At 45.6% G+C, this 20,910-nt stretch overlaps 1 protein-coding gene across 2 annotated transcripts in view; it reads right to left on the bottom strand.

Moving 5' to 3' along the window:
• Positions 1-15,091, bottom strand: part of lmln (leishmanolysin-like (metallopeptidase M8 family)) — a 69,303-nt gene extending 54,212 nt beyond the window's left edge. For both annotated transcript variants that reach the window (XM_069935275.1, XM_069935274.1), the window contains exons 1-6: positions 14,946-15,091; positions 10,919-11,016; positions 10,808-10,838; positions 5,785-5,867; positions 4,055-4,172; positions 1,015-1,193 (exon numbers count right to left, since the gene is read on the bottom strand). In XM_069935275.1, coding sequence (XP_069791376.1) covers positions 1,015-1,193; positions 4,055-4,172; positions 5,785-5,867; positions 10,808-10,838; positions 10,919-11,016; positions 14,946-15,077 — 641 coding nt within the window. In that variant the 5' untranslated portion in view covers positions 15,078-15,091. The remainder of the gene's footprint in view (positions 1-1,014; positions 1,194-4,054; positions 4,173-5,784; positions 5,868-10,807; positions 10,839-10,918; positions 11,017-14,945) is intronic.
• Positions 15,092-20,910: the final 5,819 nt, after the last annotated feature.

Here is a 20,910-nt window from a genome sequence, read left to right as displayed (position 1 = left end):
CCCTAGTTAAACAATGCCTTCTTTCTCTATCCTTTGAGACATCAATGTTCCTCTAATTCTGGATTCTAGAGTATTGCTACATATAATTTCTCCACCAATGACAACGATGCTTTCAATTGCTCGGGGTAAAAACTCTGGAGCTCTGCCCCAAAATCCTTTAATCCTGTTCCTCTATTTTTTAAATTTCAAATGCATCACTAAATTGTTAAATGAAAAACCAATGTACTTATCAGATAAACCCATCAGTCATCATTGCAATATGTCCTTAACATGCTTGGTATAATTTTTTATTGCTATTGGAACAGTTTTAGACCTTGTTTGCTATGTTTCAAGTGTAAACAGTAATTGTAATTGCTGTCATAATTTAATGTTCGCTTCAAATTTATTTCCCGTTAAGAAATAAAATGAATAAACTGATATTTGATTCCCTCTATTCTTATGTATCCACAAACATCTGTCCAGATTGCATCAAATAAAGAAGCAGCTGTTAATACTTTAAGTTCTGAAATTCAACTGGGATTAGTAATTGGATGGCTACACTGTTAAAGGAAGATGTGGCAGTCAATTAGCAGGAAAATAAAATGCCACAACTCTTGTTTCAGTTACTATTTCAACTTGCTATCCAGTTCGCATCAATAAACTTTATACCAGGTCAAGAAATTATGAATGATCATGTACAAAAAAAATCACTTACTCCAAACTATCCCCCTTGAATCAGGTTTTCTCTCACCCATGATTTTTAATTTCTATTTTTTCTTAAGTGATAGAAAGTTTGTTTCAAGCTTCTGAGTACAAAGGAAACTATAAAAGAAACTTAGCCGACTTTTTATGGTCTGCATCAAAACCCATTCTGTCAAAGTCAAGTCTTACAGCTAAATTATTGCTTCAATAACATTTTTGCTCTGTGGAGGATCAAGAAAGATTTTCAAAGAAAGTATGTCTCATTTTTTTTTTAAATGCTGCTTCCAATTTTCTTTTTAAAAAAGAGCAAAGAACTGCTGCAATAGATTTTACCTGTCCAGTTCAGCTTCCAACTGGCAATATGCTGCGTAGGCTACAATATCCTCTTGTCCACAGCGTTCTGTTGTTAGTGCACTCACATAGAGCAAAAAATCAGCATCGTCAACTCCTGGACCATCAGTTACCCCTGCAGATCCACAGGACTTTCCATTTTCACTGCACATCCTACATTGCTGGAAAGATCATACAAGTCACATTATCAAAGTGAATGGGGTTTGTCTCTAGGTACAATCCACAAAACAGTCTAAAGCTATGATATAAAATTTTAAAACCATCTATTGACAAACAAAGCATTTAACTGTACCTCAAAAGGTGAAGAAAATATTTTTAGCATACATCAGTGTGGAATCCACTTCCAGGAATTTGGAATGGATTTGCAAAACCTTACTAATCATATGAAAAAGTACCAAAAGACCGACATAAATTCAGGATATTTCAAAATGGGGTTTGAGGATGTCATTCGTGTCTCAGATATTAAGTTTGCTTACACAAGACTTCAACTTTCAGAAGCATTAAATATCTACTTATGTAAGACAATGTTCATGCATTAAATTACAATACTGGTTATGTCATATTGTTATATGGTTTTTATGGTAAATGTCATGTATTGTTAGCCATCAAAAAGGTTAATATTTGCAGTTAACATCTAGACATTATATGCTAGGATTTTACTGAGAGTTGATATGTTCAAAAGCATCAGAGAGCAAAACATGCACTTCCCATTTTTAAAATTATGGGTGAGGAAGTAAAGAAAAAATGGAATTAGTATAAGTAAAATAATGAAATATGCGACCAAATGTAAAAAGTAGAGGCAGCTAACAGGACATTTAAAAAATAGTCAAGGCACAACAAATCATGCAGTCTGTGATTTATATGTATATTCAGAAAGCTTTCAAAATGATCAACTAAGATTGAGGGTCACAGAAATAAGAAGAAAGTTAACAAGTGGATTAAAACTGGTTAGAAATGAGAAAATGTTGATTATGTTGTTTGAGGAAAATGCCATGAATGTGATCTGCATTGGTGTGGTGAACAATTTCTCTCCCCCCGCCCCACCACCCCTCAAAGAGGATGGACATGGGTATTTGGATACAAAAAGCATTTTTCTGAAAACACTTTTCCTAGGTTCAATTATTTAAATATAGAGCAAAAAACTGTTATTTTTGATAAAGGAAGTAGCATCCAAATTTGTAGATGATATTAACTTAACCAAACTTAACCAAACCATCCCTATCCTCCTTGCGACATCTTTTCTCCTTTCCATAATCACTGCATCTTGTTCCCAATATATTTCTTCTCTCTCGATTTGCCAATGTTTACCTCCCAGACTCATTTCCCTCCCTCCTTCATTAATGGTACATAATCCTGAGGATCCAGAGGCAGAGATTATTAATATGGTACTAAAATCTGCAAAAGAAATGGCAGAGGGAATCCACTATTGATAATTATTACGGTAGTAGAAGAGCATTAACCAGTTAGTAAACAAATTACTACTTTAAAATCATGAAGGCTGAACAATCAGCAGTGGAATTTTAGTCATGGAAAAGAAAATTAACACATTCATCAATTTGTACTATTAATGATGGAATACTAGCTCTTATGGCAAGAGGTCTCACTCTCATTATCAAGATCTAACTATGACTCTATACAAAATTAATGGAGTCACAGTTGATGCATTTTGCACAACCTAATGCTCCTTTCTGCAGGAAAATCCAGTTTGAAGGATTTTTGTAATTGGAATGGATATTAGTGAGATCTGAAATATATTGTACAGTTCTGTTTTCTTTTGTAATTAGGAGTTTATTTGTCTTGGAAATTAGGTTAAAGGGCTCAATGTTGTAATTTTTATACAATTCTAAATAACTGATACATAGTAAGACAGACACAACAGGGATAAAAGAATGTAAAATTCTGAACTATTTAGTTTGAGCCAATATTTAATTTGTTCAAATAAACAAAGCAAATAAGTACAACAGTATACCGGTATTTAACACACATTTCAGATCTCTCTAATTTTCCTTTGTAACTCATCAGATCCACAAATGTAATTTCTGCAAGAAGCTCGAGGAGCAGCAGTAGAAGCCTTGCCCACCACTAATGTTGACCCAGTGTCCGGCACGATCAAATCTCATGGCATGATCGGAAAACAGTCCACACTTTATTGACTTGCTGCCCCAAAGAGAGCAATAAGCTCTGCAAAATATCCCCATTACCTACACACCACTTTATCCCCTCATTCCCTTGATACTACTCATTTCCCTCTTAATAACTCCACTGGAATTTTCCTCCTCATCCTTAACCAAACCATCCCTATCCTCCTTGCGACATCTTTTCTCCTTTCCATAATCACTGCATCTTGTTCCCAATATATTTCTTCTCTCTCGATTTGCCAATGTTTACCTCCCAGACTCATTTCCCTCCCTCCTTCATTAATGTAAAGCTAATTCCCCTGAATAAGCTAACAATTTTCTTGCTGTCATTCAAGTAGCTAATTAGGTATGGTCTGTGGGGTCTATCATTTATCACACTAATGATGTCAAATTCTTTGGCTTGGCTTCGCGGACGAAGATTTATGGAGGGGGTAAAAAAGTCCACGTCAGCTGCAGGCTCGTTTGTGGCTGACCAGTCCGATGCGGGACAGGCAGACACGATTGCAGCGGTTGCAAGGGAAAATTGGTTGGTTGGGGTTGGGTGTTGGGTTTTACTCCCTTATTTTTTTTCCTTCTCCCATCCCTCTTCTCCAACCAGGTCCCCTTCAGATCCTACTCTGTCCTCAGTGGCTATACCATTCCAATTTTTTTTCCCCTTAGACATTGTTAGACTATTATACTTCTCAACACATCTTGCCATCAAAATCGGGAGGTCTGAAAGGCTTCTTTTTACCTTCACTTTCATGCATGAAGTGTACTTAATCAAGGTCAGTACATTTTTAAAAGTTTAAAAATAGACTCAAAACAACAAAACTGACACACTTGTAAAACAAAATATGGTTAATAAACCATATGGCTAAGATCTCTTAGAACAGAGATTTTACCTGCAAATGTTCTTCTGGTACAATCACTGGGCCACATCTTGTAATCTCAGCACAGGCTCCTTGGCAATACATGTATGGGTCATCTTTTTTCCTTAAGTACTGATTTGTGGCACAAGGTCTTCCAAAAAAAAAATTAGCATTAGTAGCTGGAAAGAGATACAAACTATTCCAAAAGGCTCCAGGAATCAAGGCATTGATGGGTTGCAAGTTCAGACTCAGAGCTGTGGGAAACATGGAGTAACCTCGAGTAATCAGTGCTACACAATAGATGAGGGATGTGCATTCTCTGTTGTGTTTGTTACAAATGAATGGGAAATTGATGGACTTCAAACCTGAGAGGTATGTTCAAAGTTGGAACAGACATAATAAGTGAAGAAGTTGCAAAGCAAGTCCCGAAATGGAAAAAGGAACAGATTTACAGCCCTATGGTTGCTGGAAAGAATTCAAGAGGACACCCAGAGAGTAATATGAAAGAAGACATAAAAAGACTTTACAAGTTGTTGGCAATAATAACTCCAGTGACAAACTACCACAAGAACAAGAAGTTGGAAAAAAACCATCATTGTGAATCTGGACAGTTCACAAATGCACAGGTAACAAGCAGATTAGTAACTAAATGCAACAATAAATGTTATGGGGATACCAATACCTCTGAGTGTAAAGCCCTGCAAAAGATAGTTGACACAGCCCAGGACACCACAGACAAAACCTTCCCCACCATCAAGAACATTTACAGATAATGTCACCATTGCAGAGCATCAGAAAATATCAAAGATTCATCTTACTCAGCACACGCTCGGTTCTCACTACTACCATCAGGAAAGAGGCATAGGTGCCACAACTCACACCACCAGGTACAGGAAAATCTGCTACCCCTCCATCATCAGACTCCTCGACAACAAACTCAGAGACTCATTTAAGGGCTCTTACTTTTACACCTCACTGTTTTTTTTCCCTCTCTGCATTGCACAGTTTGTTTACATTTCTTCATTTGTTTATATGTGTACATTGAGTATAGTTTTATTTGCACTACCAACAAGTGGTAATTCTGCCTTGCTGCAGGAGAAAGAATCTCAGGTATGTACATGATGTCAAGCATGTACTAAGACAATAAATCTGAAATCGAGGTGATCACTATTTGCATGCACTAATGAAATACAAAAACTTTTTTTGAGTGAAACTATTTGTCAGATCATGATGAACAATGCTATCTAAATAGCAAGCATTATCTATGAAAAATTATGGTTGTATGACTAAAGTAATTACTTTGCAATTATTAATTGAAACAAGTGCATTTCAAATGTTTGTTGCAGTAACATGAAAAGGAAATATTTTGCTGCAAGAATGTTTTCATACTTATCAAAAGGTAGGCACATCAGTGTTAGGAAGTGGAATACTGTCTACTTCAGTTTTTCACGAACAGTATCAAAAATGTCCAGGTTAGGTTTGGCAGAGTTAAATTCAGAGCATGTTCTATGTCAAATTCCTCCAGTCTATTTTAGAATATCAACTTTACAAACTAATGTTATTATATTTTCGCTTACAACTGTTCACTCGCATTTTACCTGTTCTTTGCAGCAAACATCAGAATGCTTTAAATGTGCAGTATAAATATTGGCTGTATTTGAATATAGTCAAATTAATATAAAATCCAATCCACCTAATTATTTCCTCATTTAAATCAAAAAGGTACATACAGATTATATTGATAACATAAATACTCACAATACCTGCTTAGCAGAATTGGGCCAATTACTTTTCTAACTTGCAATGTCTTTTGTAAATACTTAATTGCTTTTGGGAACAGTTTATTCTGAAATGGAAAAGAAACAAATGAAGATAACAAGTGGTTAATTAGAATTAAATCTAATCATATTTATGAAACTCATAATCAATCACATTTTTAAAAATGCTGGCGCTGCAGGAACTGCCACCCAGGAGAGTGGGTAGCTGAGCTACAACGCTGATCTTTCTTCTTTCTTTCTTTGGCTTGGCTTCGCGGACGAAGATTTATGGAGGGGGTAAATGTCCACGTTAGCTGCAGGCTCGTTTGTGGCTGACAAGTCCGATGCGGGACAGGCAGACACGGTTGCAGGGGAAAATTGGTTGTTGGGGTTGGGTGTTGGGTTTTTCCTCCTTTGCCTTTTGTCAGTGAGGTGGGCTCTGCGGTCTTCTTCAAAGGAGGTTGCTGCCCGCCGAACTGTGAGGCGCCAAGATGCACGGTTTGAGGCGGTATCAGCCCACTGGCGGTGGTCAATGTGGCAGGCACCAAGAGATTTCTTTAGGCAGTCCTTGTACCTTTTCTTTGGTGCACCTCTGTCACGGTGGCCAGTGGAGAGCTCGCCCTAGAACACGATCTTGGGATCTTGTAGAACGCTGATCTACAGTCTTTGGAAATAGGAAATGACCAAATAAGGATCCTTTCAACAAAGGTCAAATGCCTTGCCCCAACGCCAACAGTTGTGTACAGGCTTTAAACAGCTTGTTAAATGGATTGATGGCATTCTCTTTTTTTAAAAAAATCCTGCAATCATGGGATCTGAGCCCAAGATGTCAGCGCCTATACTGGTCAGCATACCACTAGGAACTGCAGACTCCAGGAGAGCAGTGGACCTGTGCAGGGCGTGAGAAATGGAGCGATCACCTCCTCATTCAGAGGGGGAAACATAGAAGCAGACCCTAGTGGACAGTGACCACAGCAGCAGATTAGCGAGAGGTTTAGCAGTTGAAGCACCCACACAAGCTGTGGGTGACTTGCAGTCAAAGGACCCACACAAGCTGCAGGACACTGGCTGATGGGAACCAAGTATCAGAACAGAGATTTGAGAGGGTGCCATGGGCAAGAAGGTCTTCCAAAGGACCTCAGGCACCAAAAGCTTCCTGATTGTATCAAAGATTTGGATCTGGAGCTCGGGTTCCCGATCGCTTGAACTGGATTCTAGGCGGCTTCAGGATGGTTGGAGGTGAATCCACGGACGCGCAATGTCTCTAAAGGACACTCTTTTGCTCATCTTACTCCTCTTGTTAGGATCACAGGCCAATGCTCACGGCAACTCTTTATTTGCCAGACAAAAGCTTATCACGTGTATTACATTTTTAATGTATTATTACATGACAATAAGAGAAACCTTTGAACCAAATAATAATTTAGTAAAATCAAAGGTCCAGTAGTTTACTCAAGAAGGAGTCACGATTTTTTTTTCCATTACAGGGCAAGGAAACATCTTACAATTAAAGTTAATACAAAATGTTATCTTTTCTCACCTTCTTCTATCTTCAATACAAAACTGAAAAACTATACAGAACATTGAATGATAATGAGGCTTTACTCTTCTTAAACAGCTGCAGAACACAGTCCAGGTAGTGATCTTTTTAAGTGCAAAAATGAAATAACAAACTGGAAACACTTTCACCATTAATCTCTTTAGGATATTTTAAAACGGTTATTAATGTTCAATGAATTATAATTGGGATTTTGTTTAAAGATATAGCAATTTTTTTCCCACATTCAGGTGCATTTATTCCAAAGCTGTGGCTTGATCTGAATAATGTACACAATAATATTGCATAGTAAACATTCCCAAACAATATTATGAGCCTTAGGAAGAAGTTTGCTAAAAGGAAAAACAAAGATGGTGGTTTCTAACTGAGGTTGCACTTGCAATTTCACATACCAAAATGAGTGTTTTAAAAATGTACCAAACCACCAAACAGGCAAAACAATCCAACTAAGCAAAGGCTAAAAATAGAGAAAACCTACAGCCACAAAGGATACAATGTGATTACCTCAAAATTGGCATACCGGATATGTAATTATTCATGAAACCAAACATACCTCAACTGACAGACAAATGAAAATGACTCACAACAGAGCAAAAATGGTGGAGGTGTGGGTAGCATTGAAAGTAACTTCAAAAGAAAAATAAAGAACAGGAGGCTGTTTTTAATGTAATAATGCAAAATGAAAATAGGAAATTTCAACGACCCAATAAGGATCCTTTCATCAAAGGACAGAAAAGATGATTAGAACAGCTACAATAACCGGGGATTTTAATCGAATGCCAAATTTACTCTCAATATAAACTTAATCCTAACTTGCCCTATTTATAATGATGATCGAGAATGGCATTGAATTTTTCACCTCAACCTCTAGATCCCAACAATAGGTAAATGTCAAATATTCTGTGGCAATATTCTTCACGTTAAAATGCCTCGTAATAATCCTACCGAGGTTTACTCCTACATTTCCTTTTGTTCCTCAATTATTTTTGAAGCTTTCTCCAATAAGATGACTTCGGAAACCCTGCTAACAAATAAAAAAGGCAGCACTGCTGTAATGGCAGCACTGTCACTGGTGCAGACCCGGGAGAGCGGACACAGAGCACTGCTCCAAATGGTTCAACTGTTCAGCTCGAATGCTGGATTTTCCATGCAGGCTTTAAACTGTAAAAGGAGCCAACAGCATTTGTAAGTAAGTAAAATCATGCAACTGTGCCCAAGAGGCCAGTGCCTACACTACACGACAGTCACAATGGCAGCTGACGGTGAGGGGCTCAGCGGCTGAGGGACCCACCCACAGCCTGCGGGTGACCCCACACACACTGCAGACTGCAGGAGACTGGCTCATGGGAACCAAGTATTGGAACCAGAATTTGAGAGTGTGCTAGAGGGCCTCCCAATCGTGACAGAGATTTGGATCTAGAGCTTGGGTTGCTAATGGATCAAACAGGATTCTCTATGGCTGCAGGTATGCTGAAGGTGAATCCACAGACCCTCAGTGACTTTGAAAGGACTAATTTCCTTATCTTTCTCTCTTACTGCTAAGGGGCTGCGGGCAACACTAACAGTGACTCTGCCTTACAGCAGGCAGAAGGCACTTTCATGTAATAATGCATGTTCCTATTACATGACAATAAAGGAATCTTGGTATGTACTGTACTATTCTACATCATGACCTATATTAAGGCAAACTTCACCAAACACTCAGATTTACCACCTTACAAGGCTCAGCAATAACTTTAAAACAACTTATTAGAAACAAAGAAAGAGGAAACAAGAGCTCGAGTGTGGCATTCAGACTTTGTCCACCTGTAATGGATACCACATCCCTGTCTTCTCCACAAATTCCTTTATCCTATTAGCATTTAGAAATACTTCTTCCTCCTCATCTCAGTTAGAAAAGTGATGCCTATAATCCTTTATATATTCTGCACCTAAACCAAAAACACTCAATTACATTTACGTTAAACCAGAACAGAAAGTACAAGGAATTCAGGTGTGTTAAAAGATTGTTGGCCAATATCATACAACCCAGCTCTGAAATGTTAACATTACATTTCTTAGTGCGTTCCCATAAAGAGTTAAGATTCTTTTCCTCAATTTTTTTTTAATAAATTGTTAAATGTGCATAATGTGGAACTTGTGCATGTAATTTTGTTCCTTAGCATCAAGCTTTTAATTACACTTTAAATTGGACAGATACTTTTAGTTAAATACAGTATGTTTCTGATAATCTGAAAATCAATTAACTGAAAATCTGTTACCGAACTTTATTGCGGTGGTGACATGACGCCACAAATTGAAAAAGAAATTCACCCAATGTGCTCATGTGGGGATCTGATGTTCTGTTGGAACCAGTTTGGTAACAACAGAACTCAGAACCAGCAAGGAAGAGAGATGCTAAATGGCAAAATGTCAGCTCAGAGAAGCAGGCTGGAATTTCGAGCCATCAGTGAGTGTCTGGAGGAAATCGGCGGGTCAGGCAGCACGTGGAGATAAACTAGAATGCCAATTATCCTCATTTCAGGTAACTCCCTCCCCTCTCTCTTTCTTTTTTACCCTCTGCTGTACTTGGTTTACAAGCTGTGGGCTGCTGTCTCCCAGCGGCAAGCAGTTGAAAGAATCCTTTGTCTCGGCATCATCAAGGAGAGCAGCTTCCTGGGCAGGGGTACCAGCAGCAGCGGTGAGGTGTCGGGGATCGGCGGCAACGGCGGTGAGGTGTCGGGGATCGGCGGCAACGGCGGTGAGGTGTCGGGGATCGGCGGCAACGGCGGTGAGGTGTCGGGGATCGGCGGTGAGGTGTCGGGGATCGGCGGCAACGGCGGTGAGGTGTCGGGGATCGGCGGCAACGGCGGTGAGGTGTCGGGGATCGGCGGCAACGGCGGTGAGGTGTCGGGGATCGGCGGCAACGGCGGTGAGGTGTCGGGGATCGGCGGCAACGGCGGTGAGGTGTCGGGGATCGGCGGCAACGGCGGTGAGGTGTCGGGGATCGGCGGCAACGGCGGTGAGGTGTCGGGGATCGGCGGCAACGGCGGTGAGGTGTCGGGGATCGGCGGCAACGGCGGTGAGGTGTCGGGGATCGGCGGCAACGGCGGTGAGGTGTCGGGGATCGGCGGCAACGGCGGTGAGGTGTCGGGGATCGGCGGCAACGGCGGTGAGGTGTCGGGGATCGGCGGCAATGGCGGTGAGGTGTCGGGGATCGGCGGCAACGGTGGTGAGGTGTCGGGGATCGGCGGCAACGGTGGTGAGGTGTCGGGGATCGGCGGCAACGGTGGTGAGGTGTCGGGGATCGGCGGCAACGGTGGTGAGGTGTCGGGCCTCTGCTGATACAAGTATTCTGCTGATGCTACTGGGCTACTTAAAGCCATTTCTCGGTTATCCAAAAAATCCAGTTAACCCAAAAGCATCTAGTCCCAAGCTTTTTGGTTAAACAGACATGTACTGTATTACAAGATGGATAAACTTATTACATACCTTTACTAAATACTTTTTATCCAGAGGTAAACTGCAATAAAGATAAAGATTACAGTCAAAATTCAGCCAAGTTATTTTGTAATATTTGAGCAAGTTGATAAGTTTACTTACTATTCAATGCTCAAATCATAAACAATTTTTATTCTTAGATGCTGATCAACACTCCTCCTGGTGATTCGAGGTGGCTGTATGTAAACTTGATATATCACCTCAAAAAGAAATAGTTAAAATAAGCATTAATATATTTTAAAAGAAAGACTTTAGCACTTGACAATTGTACTGTTAATTTGGCACACCAGGGAATTCCAAGAGATTTTCTGAAATATTGAATGGTATTTTATTCCACTTTTTTTTTTAAATAAAGGGAATGCATGGACTAAGGCTGAAGTTTCAAAGGACCACTGGATCCGGAACTTCTGAACGTGATGAAGAGCTTCAGAATGAACCAGATGCAAGTCAGAGAAACACAAGAACTGAAAATGCTGGAATCTTTGAGCTACTTAACTCGCTGAGTTCCTCAAAATTTTCATCATGATTTCCAAACAGTTGGATAGCAGACGAGCAGAGTTTTACTGTACACATCCATTCTGCTTATTTGCACCTTTAAGTAAAGCATCCTAATTTTCTGGATATGTAAAGGTATACTGTATGATGTCCTGCTGCACCATCTGTAACTACAATACTATTTATTAGTAAATAGTAAAACAGATTTAGATTTTGATTCCAAGGTAGAAAGTTGCTTTACATATAACACAATTTATTTTACTGATGATTTTTAATGCTGCCTTATTTTTAATTTTGCAATCCAAGACTAGAAATTTTACATTAAAAAAGGTAAAACTGCCTTGCATATATTTATTTCTGAGTTCAAGAGTTGAGATCATGTTGCAACTCTACAAATTTCTGGTGAAACCATGCTTAGAATATTGTGTTCAGTTCTGGTCACTTCATTATAGGAAGGATGTGGAAGCCATGGAGAGGGTGCAGACAAGATTTACCAGGATGTTGCCAAGATTAGAAAGGGGGAGATTCAGCTTTTTCAATTAAGAAAGGGGGAGATTCAAACTAGAGGACATGGTTTAAGATTGAAGGGGGAAAATTATAAGGGGAAATTTCTTTACGCAGAGGGTGGTGGGGATGTGGAATGAGCTTCCGGCAGACGTGGTCGAGGTGGGATCATTGGTTACATTTAAGGAAAGACTGGATCGTTACATGGAGAGGAGAGGACTGGAGGGGTATGGACCGGGAGTTGGTCAGTGGGACTAGGAGGGTGGGGATTTGTTACGGCATGGACTAGTAGGGCCGAACTGGCCTGTTCTGTGCTGTAAGTGGTTATATGGTTATAAGTCATATGAGGCAAGGTTAGCAGAGCTGGGGACTTTTCTCTTTGGAATGAAAAAGGATGAGAGATAGAGGTCCACAAGAATCCGAGAGGCAAAGATAAGGTAGACAGGCAACGCCTTTTTCCCCACAAGGTGGGAGTAACAAACACCAGAAGACATCTGTACAAAGAGAAGCAAGGAAAGTTTAGGGGAGACATAGGGATTTTTTTTTAAAAATATGTACATAGACCAATAGTTTTGGGTGCCTGGGTGATGTTGGAGGCTGAAACATTAGGGGCATTTAAGAGATTCTTAGACAGGGACGTGGATGCAAGTAAAATAGAGGGTCACGAAGTAGGAAGGGTTTTTTTTTTGGTAGGAATATATAGATTGGCACAATATCAAGGACCAAAAGGCCTGTACTGTGCTATAAATTTAGACATACAGTACAGGTCCACAAGTCTGTGCTGCCCAATTACCCTCAACTGACCTACATCCCCGATATGTTTTTAAGGGTGGGAGGAAAGCAGAGCCCTAAGGGAAAACCCACGCAGACACAGGGAGAACGTACAAACTCATTACAGACAGCGTGGGATTCAAAACCCAGTCCCGATCACTGGCTCCGTAACAGCATTGTTATCAACCACAATGCTAACTATTGCTTCCCTTGCTAACCATGCTGCTATAGTGTTCTGTTTAATTAATTTAAAAATTCAATTAGGACCATTTTCTTGATTCTGGCACCATAGCTTGAATCCTTACCTCAGTGCAGATTCAGAATTGTTTTGCTTACATCATTCCTTCACATCCCACTCAGTATGCTGTGTGCATACTCAGTTAACAATTCGGACTTCTGCGTGCACCCTTGGTCCCCAGGGAAGGGTTCAGACGCTCTGCGTGCACCCTTGGTCCCCAGGGAAGGGTTCAGACGCTCTGCGTGCACCCTTGGTCCCCAGGGAAGGGTTCAGACGCTCTGCGTGCACCCTTGGTCCCCAGGGAAGGGTTCAGACGCTCTGCGTGCACCCTTGGTCCCCAGGGAAGGGTTCAGACGCTCTGCGTGCACCCTTGGTCCCCAGGGAAGGGTTCAGACGCTCTGCGTGCACCCTTGGTCCCCAGGGAAGGGTTCAGACGCTCTGCGTGCACCCTTGGTCCCCAGGGAAGGGTTCAGACGCTCTGCGTGCACCCTTGGTCCCCAGGGAAGGGTTCAGACGCTCTGCGTGCACCCTTGGTCCCCAGGGAAGGGTTCAGACGCTCTGCGTGCACCCTTGGTCCCCAGGGAAGGGTTCAGACGCTCTGCGTGCACACTTCAGGGTTCAGACGCTCTGCGTGCACACTTCAGGGTTCAGACGCTCTGCGTGCACACTTCAGGGTTCAGACGCTCTGCGTGCACACTTCAGGGTTCAGACGCTCTGCGTGCACACTTCAGGGTTCAGACGCTCTGCGTGCACACTTCAGGGTTCAGACGCTCTGCGTGCACACTTCAGGGTTCAGACGCTCTGCGTGCACACTTCAGGGTTCAGACGCTCTGCGTGCACACTTCAGGGTTCAGACGCTCTGCGTGCACACTTCAGGGTTCAGACGCTCTGCGTGCACACTTCAGGGTTCAGACGCTCTGCGTGCACACTTCAGGGTTCAGACGCTCTGCGTGCACACTTCAGGGTTCAGACGCTCTGCGTGACACTTCAGGGTTCAGACGCTCTGCGTGCACGCTTAAGCGTTCAGACGCTCTGCGTGCACGCTTAAGGGTTCAGACGCTCTGTGTGCACGCTTAAGGGTTCAGACGCTCTGTGTGCACGCTTAAGGGTTCAGACGCTCTGTGTGCACGCTTAAGGGTTCAGACGCTCTGTGTGCACGCTTAAGGGTTCAGACTCTCTGTGTGCACGCTTAAGGGTTCAGACTCTCTGTGTGCACATTTAAGGGTTCAGACTCTCTGTATGCACACTTGGTCCCCAAGGAAGGGTTCAGACTCTCTGTATGCACGCTTGGTCCCCAAGGAAGGGTTCAGACTCTCTGTATGCACGCTTGGTCCCCAAGGAAGGGTTCAGACTCTCTGTATGCACACTTAGGGGTTCAGACTCTCTGTATGCACACTTAGGGGTTCAGACTCTCTGTATGCACACTTAGAGGTTCAGACTCTCTGTATGCACACTTAGAGGTTCAGACTCTCTGTATGCACACTTAGGGGTTCAGACTCTCTGTATGCACACTTAGGGGTTCAGACTCTCTGTATGCACACTTAAGGGTTCAGACTCTCTGTATGCACACTTAGGGGTTCAGATTCTCTGTATGCACGCTTGGTCCCCAAGGAAGGGTTCAGACTCTCTGTATGCACACTTGATCCCCAAGGAAGGGTTAAAACTCTCTGTATGCACACTTGATCCCCAAGGAACGGTTCAGACTCTCTGTATGCACGCTTGGTCCCCAAGGAAGGGTTCAGACTCTCTGTATGCACGCTTGGTCCCCAAGGAACGGTTCAGACTCTCTGTATGCACGCTTAGTCTCCAGGGAAGTGTTCAGACTCTCTGTGCACGATTAACATAAAGGTGAAGGGTCCATGACCATCAGGTCATATTACATTTAGAATGCAAGATACATAAAGCTCTAACTTTGTTCAGAGCCCCTCACAGAAATGAGGCCCCAGCGAGGACCTGGTTTAGAAGACGGTGCTAATGGAGTATGTGCACAGGCTGCGTGGAAGAAACGGTTTCGAAGCAGCGCTGGGGGTTCCAGGTCGTGCCTGAAATCGGATTCGGTCTGGGCATCGGCTCGAGACGTGCTCAGCTGCGAGGAAATAATACCAACCCAAGTCGACTCACCTCTCTGAAGTCCGGAACCCGATGCTGACACGTGGAACTGACCCTTGTTTCGATCGTGGCGCAAATAACCCCCATTAAAATATATACTATCCACAACCCTCCTCGATTGCAGACCTGCCACTTCGTCCCCATCGTGTCACACTGCCCTGTCAATCAACGGGGCAATGAGGTCACGGCCGCACCAATGCGCATGCCCAGCCTGCTCCAATGACAACGATGGCAAATTAACTCTTGGTCGCTCTGCTCACATTGCATGGCCAATATAAACTACTGGCCATTCTGATCCCAGTTGCACCATTTACCATGACATCTGAATGCAACCCAGTTTTCATTGTTACATATTGCAGGTCCAATTGAGTTCTGTGACACCCAAAACTGATGATGCAGTTCCTCTCATGCTGTAATCAGATTTTTAAATGGACCTCTTACGGGGCGCTGTTAGCCAGAATTAGACACACACAAGGTCTTTGGCTTGGCTTTGCGGACGAAGATTTATGGAGGGGGTAAATGTCCACGTCAGCTGCAGGCTCGTTTGTGGCTGACAAGTCCGATGCGGGACAGGCAGACACGGTTGCAGCGTCTGCAGGGGAAAATTGGTTGGTTGGGGTTGGGTGTTGGGTTTTTCCTCCTTTGCCTTTTGTCAGTGAGGTGGGCTCTGCGGTCTTCTTCAAAGGAGGTTGCTGCCCGCCAAACTGTGAGGTGCCAAGATGCACGGTTTGAGGTGACATCAGCCCACTGGCGGTGGTCAATGGGGCAGGCACCAAGAGCTTTCTTTAGGCAGTCCTTGTACCTTTTCTTTGGTGCACCTCTGTCACGGTGGCCAGTGGAGAGCTCGCCATATAACATGATCTTGGGAAGACGATGGTCCTCCATTCTGGAGACGTGACCCAACCAGCGCAGCTGGATCTTCAGCAGTGAGGACTCAATGCTGTCGACCTCTGCCATCTCGAGTACTTCGACGTTAGGGATGAAAGCGCTCCAATGAATGTTGAGGATGGAGCGGAGACAACGCTGGTGGAAGCGTTCTAGGAGCCGTAGGTGATGCCGGTAGAGGACCCATGATTCGGAGTCGAACAGGAGTGTGGGTATGACAACGCTTATCTTTGTGAGGTTTTTCAGTTGGTTGTTTTTCCAGACTCTTTTGTGTAGTCTTCCAAAGGCGCTATTTGTCTTGGCGAGTCTGTTGTCTATCTCGTTGTCGATCCTTGCATCTGATGAAATGGTGCAGCCGAGATAGGTAAACTGGTTGACCGTTTTGAGTTTTGTGTGCCCGATGGAGATGTGGGGGGGCTGGTAGTCATGGTGGGGAGCTGGCTGATGGAGGACCTCAGTTTTCTTCAGGCTGACTTCCAGGCCAAACATTTTGGCAGTTTCCGCAAAACAGGACGTCAAGCGCTGAAGAGCTGGCTCTGAATGGGCAACTAAAGCGGCATCGTCTGCAAAGAGTAGTTCATGGACAAGTTTCTCTTGTGTCTTGGTGTGAGCTTGCAGGCGCCTCAGATTGAAGAGACTGCCATCCGTGCGGTACCGGATGTAAACAGCGTCTTCATTGTTGAGGTCTTTCATGGCTTGGTTCAGCATCATGCTGAAGAAGATTGAAAAGAGGGTTGGTGCGAGAACACAGCCTTGCTTCACGCCATTGTTAATGGAGAAGGGTTCAGAGAGCTCATTGCTGTATCTGATCCGACCTTGTAGGTTTTCGTGCAGTTGGATAACCATGTTGAGGAACTTTGGGGGCATCCGATGTGCTCTAGTATTTGCCAAAGCCCTTTCCTGCTCACGGTGTCGAAGGCTTTGGTGAGGTCAACAAAGGTGATGTAGAGTCCTTTGTTTTGTTCTCTGCACTTTTCTTGGAGCTGTCTGAGGGCAAAGACCATGTCAGTAGTTCCTCTGTTTGCGCGAAAGCCGCACTGTGATTCTGGGAGAATATTCTCGGCGACACTAGGTATTATTCTATTTAGGAGAATCCTAGCGAAGGTTTTGCCTGCAATGGAGAGCAGCGTGATTCCCCTGTAGTTTGAGCAGTCTGATTTCTCGCCTTTGTTTTTGTACAGGGTGATGATGGTGGCATCACGAAGGTCCTGAGGCAGTTTTCCTTGGTCCCAAAAAAGCTTGAAAAACTCATGCAGTTTGACATGCAGAGTTTTGCCGCCAGCCTTCCTGACCTCTGGGGGGATTCCATCCATACCTGCTGCTTTGCCACTTTTCAGTTGTTCGATTGCCTTATATGTCTCATCCTGGGTGAGGACCTCATCCAGCTCTAGCCTTCGGGGCTGTTGAGGGAGCTGGAGCAGGGCGGAATCTTGGACTGAGCGGTTGGCACTGAAAAGAGATTGGAAGTGTTCTGACCATCGGTTGAGGATGGAGATCTTGTCGCTGAGGAGGACTTTGCCGTCTGAGCTGCGCAGCGGGCTTTGGACTTGGGGTGAGGGGCCGTACACAGCCTTTAGAGCCTCATAGAAACCCCTGAAGTCGCCAATGTCCGCGCTGAGCTGGGTTCGCTTGGCGAGGCTAGTCCACCACTCATTTTGGATCTCCCGGAGTTTGCGCTGAAGATGGCTGCATGTGCGACGGAAGGCTTGTTTCTTCTCTGGACAGGACGGCTTTGTAAGGTGAGCCTGGTGGGCAGCTCGCTTCTTTGCCAGCAGCTCCTGGATTTCCTGGCTGTTTTCGTCAAACCAGTCCTTGTTTTTCCTGGAGGAGAAGCCCAGTACCTCTTCAGTGGATTGCAGTATGGTAGTCTTCAGCTGATCCCAGAGGGTTTCAGGGGACGGGTCCGTGAGGCGGATTGCATCGTCGAGCTTTGCTTTGAGGTTTGCCTGGAAGTTTCCTCTCACTTCGTCTGACTGCAGGTTTCCAACATTGAACCTCTTTCTGGGGGCTTTACTGTTCCTGGGCTTTGGCTTGAAGTGAAGGTTGAGCTTGCAGCGAACCAGCCGGTGGTCAGTGTGGCATTCCGCGCTGGGCATGACCCTGGTGTGGAGCACATCTCGTTTGTCACTTTCTCGCACCAGGATGTAGTCCAGGAGGTGCCTTTGTTTGGATCGGGGATGCATCCAGGTAGACTTCAGGCTGTCCCTCTGCTGAAAAAGGGTGTTTGTAATGACAAGCCGCTGTTCTGCGCAGAGCTCCAACAGGAGGCGCCCATTGTCGTTGCACTTGCCGACACCATGCTTGCCCAGGATTCCTGGCCAGGTTTCTGAGTCTTTGCCGACGCGAGCGTTGAAGTCGCCAAGGATGACAACCTTGTCGGCTGTAGGGGTGCGTTGGATGAGGTTGCGCAGGTCAGTGTAGAACTTGGCCAAGGGGCTTTAATCCACAAAGACTTCCACAGAGCCAGGCTGGCTGTGGCTGCAGTAACTCTGAGTGAGCTTCGGGAGGCCGGCGCAGGCTTATATCCCGGAGGGTGATTGACACCCGACCGGGTGGGGCTTGATCCCTTCAGGCTGACTGATTGACAGCCGACCAGGTGTTGCCCTGTCCCCTTACACTCCTGCAGGTACAGAGGTTGCCCCCTGCAGTAGGCCGGTGGTGTACCACCACATTCACCCCCTTCTTTAAAATTGTCACGGATGAGGGTGGGGGGGGGGGGTGGCAATAACAAGGAATCGCACCCACTATGTACATACAATATTTACAGGTTGAGACAATTCGACAGCCACCGTCGTAGGATTGGCTCCTGGTCACTGGTCAGAGGGGAAGTGGGAGGGCTGACGGCAGGGGTGTGCGTGGCTGGTGTGGTGCCGCGCGGAGGGGCGGCCATGGGGGCCGGGGTCGACGTATGCAGGTCGTATTGGATGAGTGCGGGGAGCGGGTTCATCTCCTAAGGCTAAAGCGGGTCCCTGGTGGTCAAGGAGGCCCTGCGTGCCCCATAGCTGCCTGGGGACAGGGATGTATGCCTGGTCAGTATCATCCTGGGTTGTTGGGTGGCATGGTATGGTGGGTGCTCCTGCTGGTGCCAGGTCCCTGGTTGAGACGCTGTCCTCCCTGCCACTGCCGAACTTAATGTAAGCATAGTTATGGTTTGCATGAAGGAGGAAAACCTGCTCTACCAGATCTTCGGCCTTGTGTGTCCGTACATGCTTACGCAGAAGCACTGGTCCTGGGGACGTGAGCCATGCTGGGAGTGACATTCCAGTCGCTGACCTCCTGGGGAATGAGAACATGCATTCGTGAGGGGTCTCGTTGGTAGCCGTGCACAGCAGTGACCGAATGGCATGGAGCGCCTCAGGCAGGGCGTCCTGCCAGTACTCAACAGCCCACCCTTTTGACCTGAGAGCCAGGACGACAGCCTTCCAGACCATCCCATTCTCGTGTTCCACTTGCCCGTTGCCTCTCGGCAACGGCTTGTCGGGTGACTGGTCGCGATGCCCCTTGCCGTCAGGTACTGGTGCAGCTCGTCGCTCATGAAACTAGACCTCCCCCCCCCAGTCGCTGTGGATGAAGGTGGGGCAGCCAAACATGGTGAAAATCTGCCCCAAGGCCCTGATGATGGTGGCGTGGAGGTGTCTGGACAAGGGATGGCGAAAGGAAAACGTGAGTACTTGTCCACTACCTTGAGGAAGTAGACGTTTTGGTTCATGGAAGGCAGGGGCCCTTTGAAGTCCATGCCGAGATGCTCAAAAGGCCGAGTAGCCTTTACAACGTAGGCTTGGGTGGGGGGGGCGGCAGAAGAAGCGGGGTTTGCACTCCGCACAGACCCGACAGGCCTCGGTCATGTCGCTGATGTCCCTGATGGTGTACGGTAGATTTTGGGACTTAACAAAATGGTACAACCGGGTGACACCCGGCTGGCAGAGGGACTCATGCAATGCTTGCAACCTGTCGTCATGCATAGATGCACAGGTGCGAGAGAGGACATCGGGGGAGTCATTAAACTTCCCGGGGCGGTTCTGGATGTTGTAGCTGTAGGTTGCCAGCTCGACTCTTCAGCACAAAATCTTGTCATTCTTGATCTTGCTCTTGCGGATAGTGTTAAACATGAACGCCATGGCCCGCTGGTCTGTGAGGAGCATGAATCTCCTGCCGGCCAGGTAGTGGGGCCAGTGGCAGACCGCTTCCACAATTGTCTGGGGCTCCTTTTCATTGGCGGGATGCCCTAGCTCAGAGCCATGGAGGGTCTTGGAGAAGAAGGCAACAGGGTGCCCGCCCTTGGTTGAGGGTAGCAGTGAGGGCCACCTTGGAAGCATCGCTCTCCACCTGGAAGGGGGAGTCCTCATCCACAGTCTGCATCGTGGCGTCCTCGATGTCTTGCCTGATGCAGGTGAAGGCTGCCTACGCCTCAGGTGGGAGGGGAAAAGTTGTAGCTTGGGCCAGAGGACGGACCTTGTCCGAGAAGCGAGGGTCCCACTGCGAGTAATAAGAGAACAGGCCCAGGCACCTGCGGAGGGCCTTTAGCATGGGAGGGAGGGGTAACTCCATTAATGGGAGCATCCTTTCCGAATCTGGGCCGACAACTCCATGGGCCACGATGTACCCCAGGATGGCGAGGCGGGTGGTGCTGAACACACACTTCTCCTTGTTGTAATTGAGGTTCAGCTCCGTGGCCGTCTGCAGGAATTTTTCCAGGTTAGCATCGTGGTCCTGCTAGTCACGGCCGCAGATGGTGACGTTATCCAGATATGGGAACGTCGCCTTCAACTTGTGCCAGTCTACCATGTGATCCATCTCCCGCTGGAAGACGGAGACCCCTTTCGTGACCCCAAAAGGAACCCGGCAGAATTGGTACAGGTGCCGATCCGCCTCAAAGGCGGTGTAGGGCTTGTCCTTCGGGTGGATAGGGATTTGGTGATACGCCGACCTCAGGTCAACGTGGAGAAAACCCAGTAGCGGACTATCTCATTGACCCTGTCAGCATTCCTCGGCAGGGCGTAGGCATCCAGCTGGGTGTACTGACTAATGGTCTGGCTGTAATCCACGACCATCCTCGGCTTACTTCCCCCTTTGACCACCAAGACTTTGGCTC

The sequence above is a fragment of the Narcine bancroftii genome, chromosome 4 (assembly GCF_036971445.1).
Source record: "Narcine bancroftii isolate sNarBan1 chromosome 4, sNarBan1.hap1, whole genome shotgun sequence".
Lineage (NCBI taxonomy): Eukaryota > Metazoa > Chordata > Chondrichthyes > Torpediniformes > Narcinidae > Narcine > Narcine bancroftii.
This window is presented reverse-complemented; position numbering and strand designations above follow the sequence as displayed.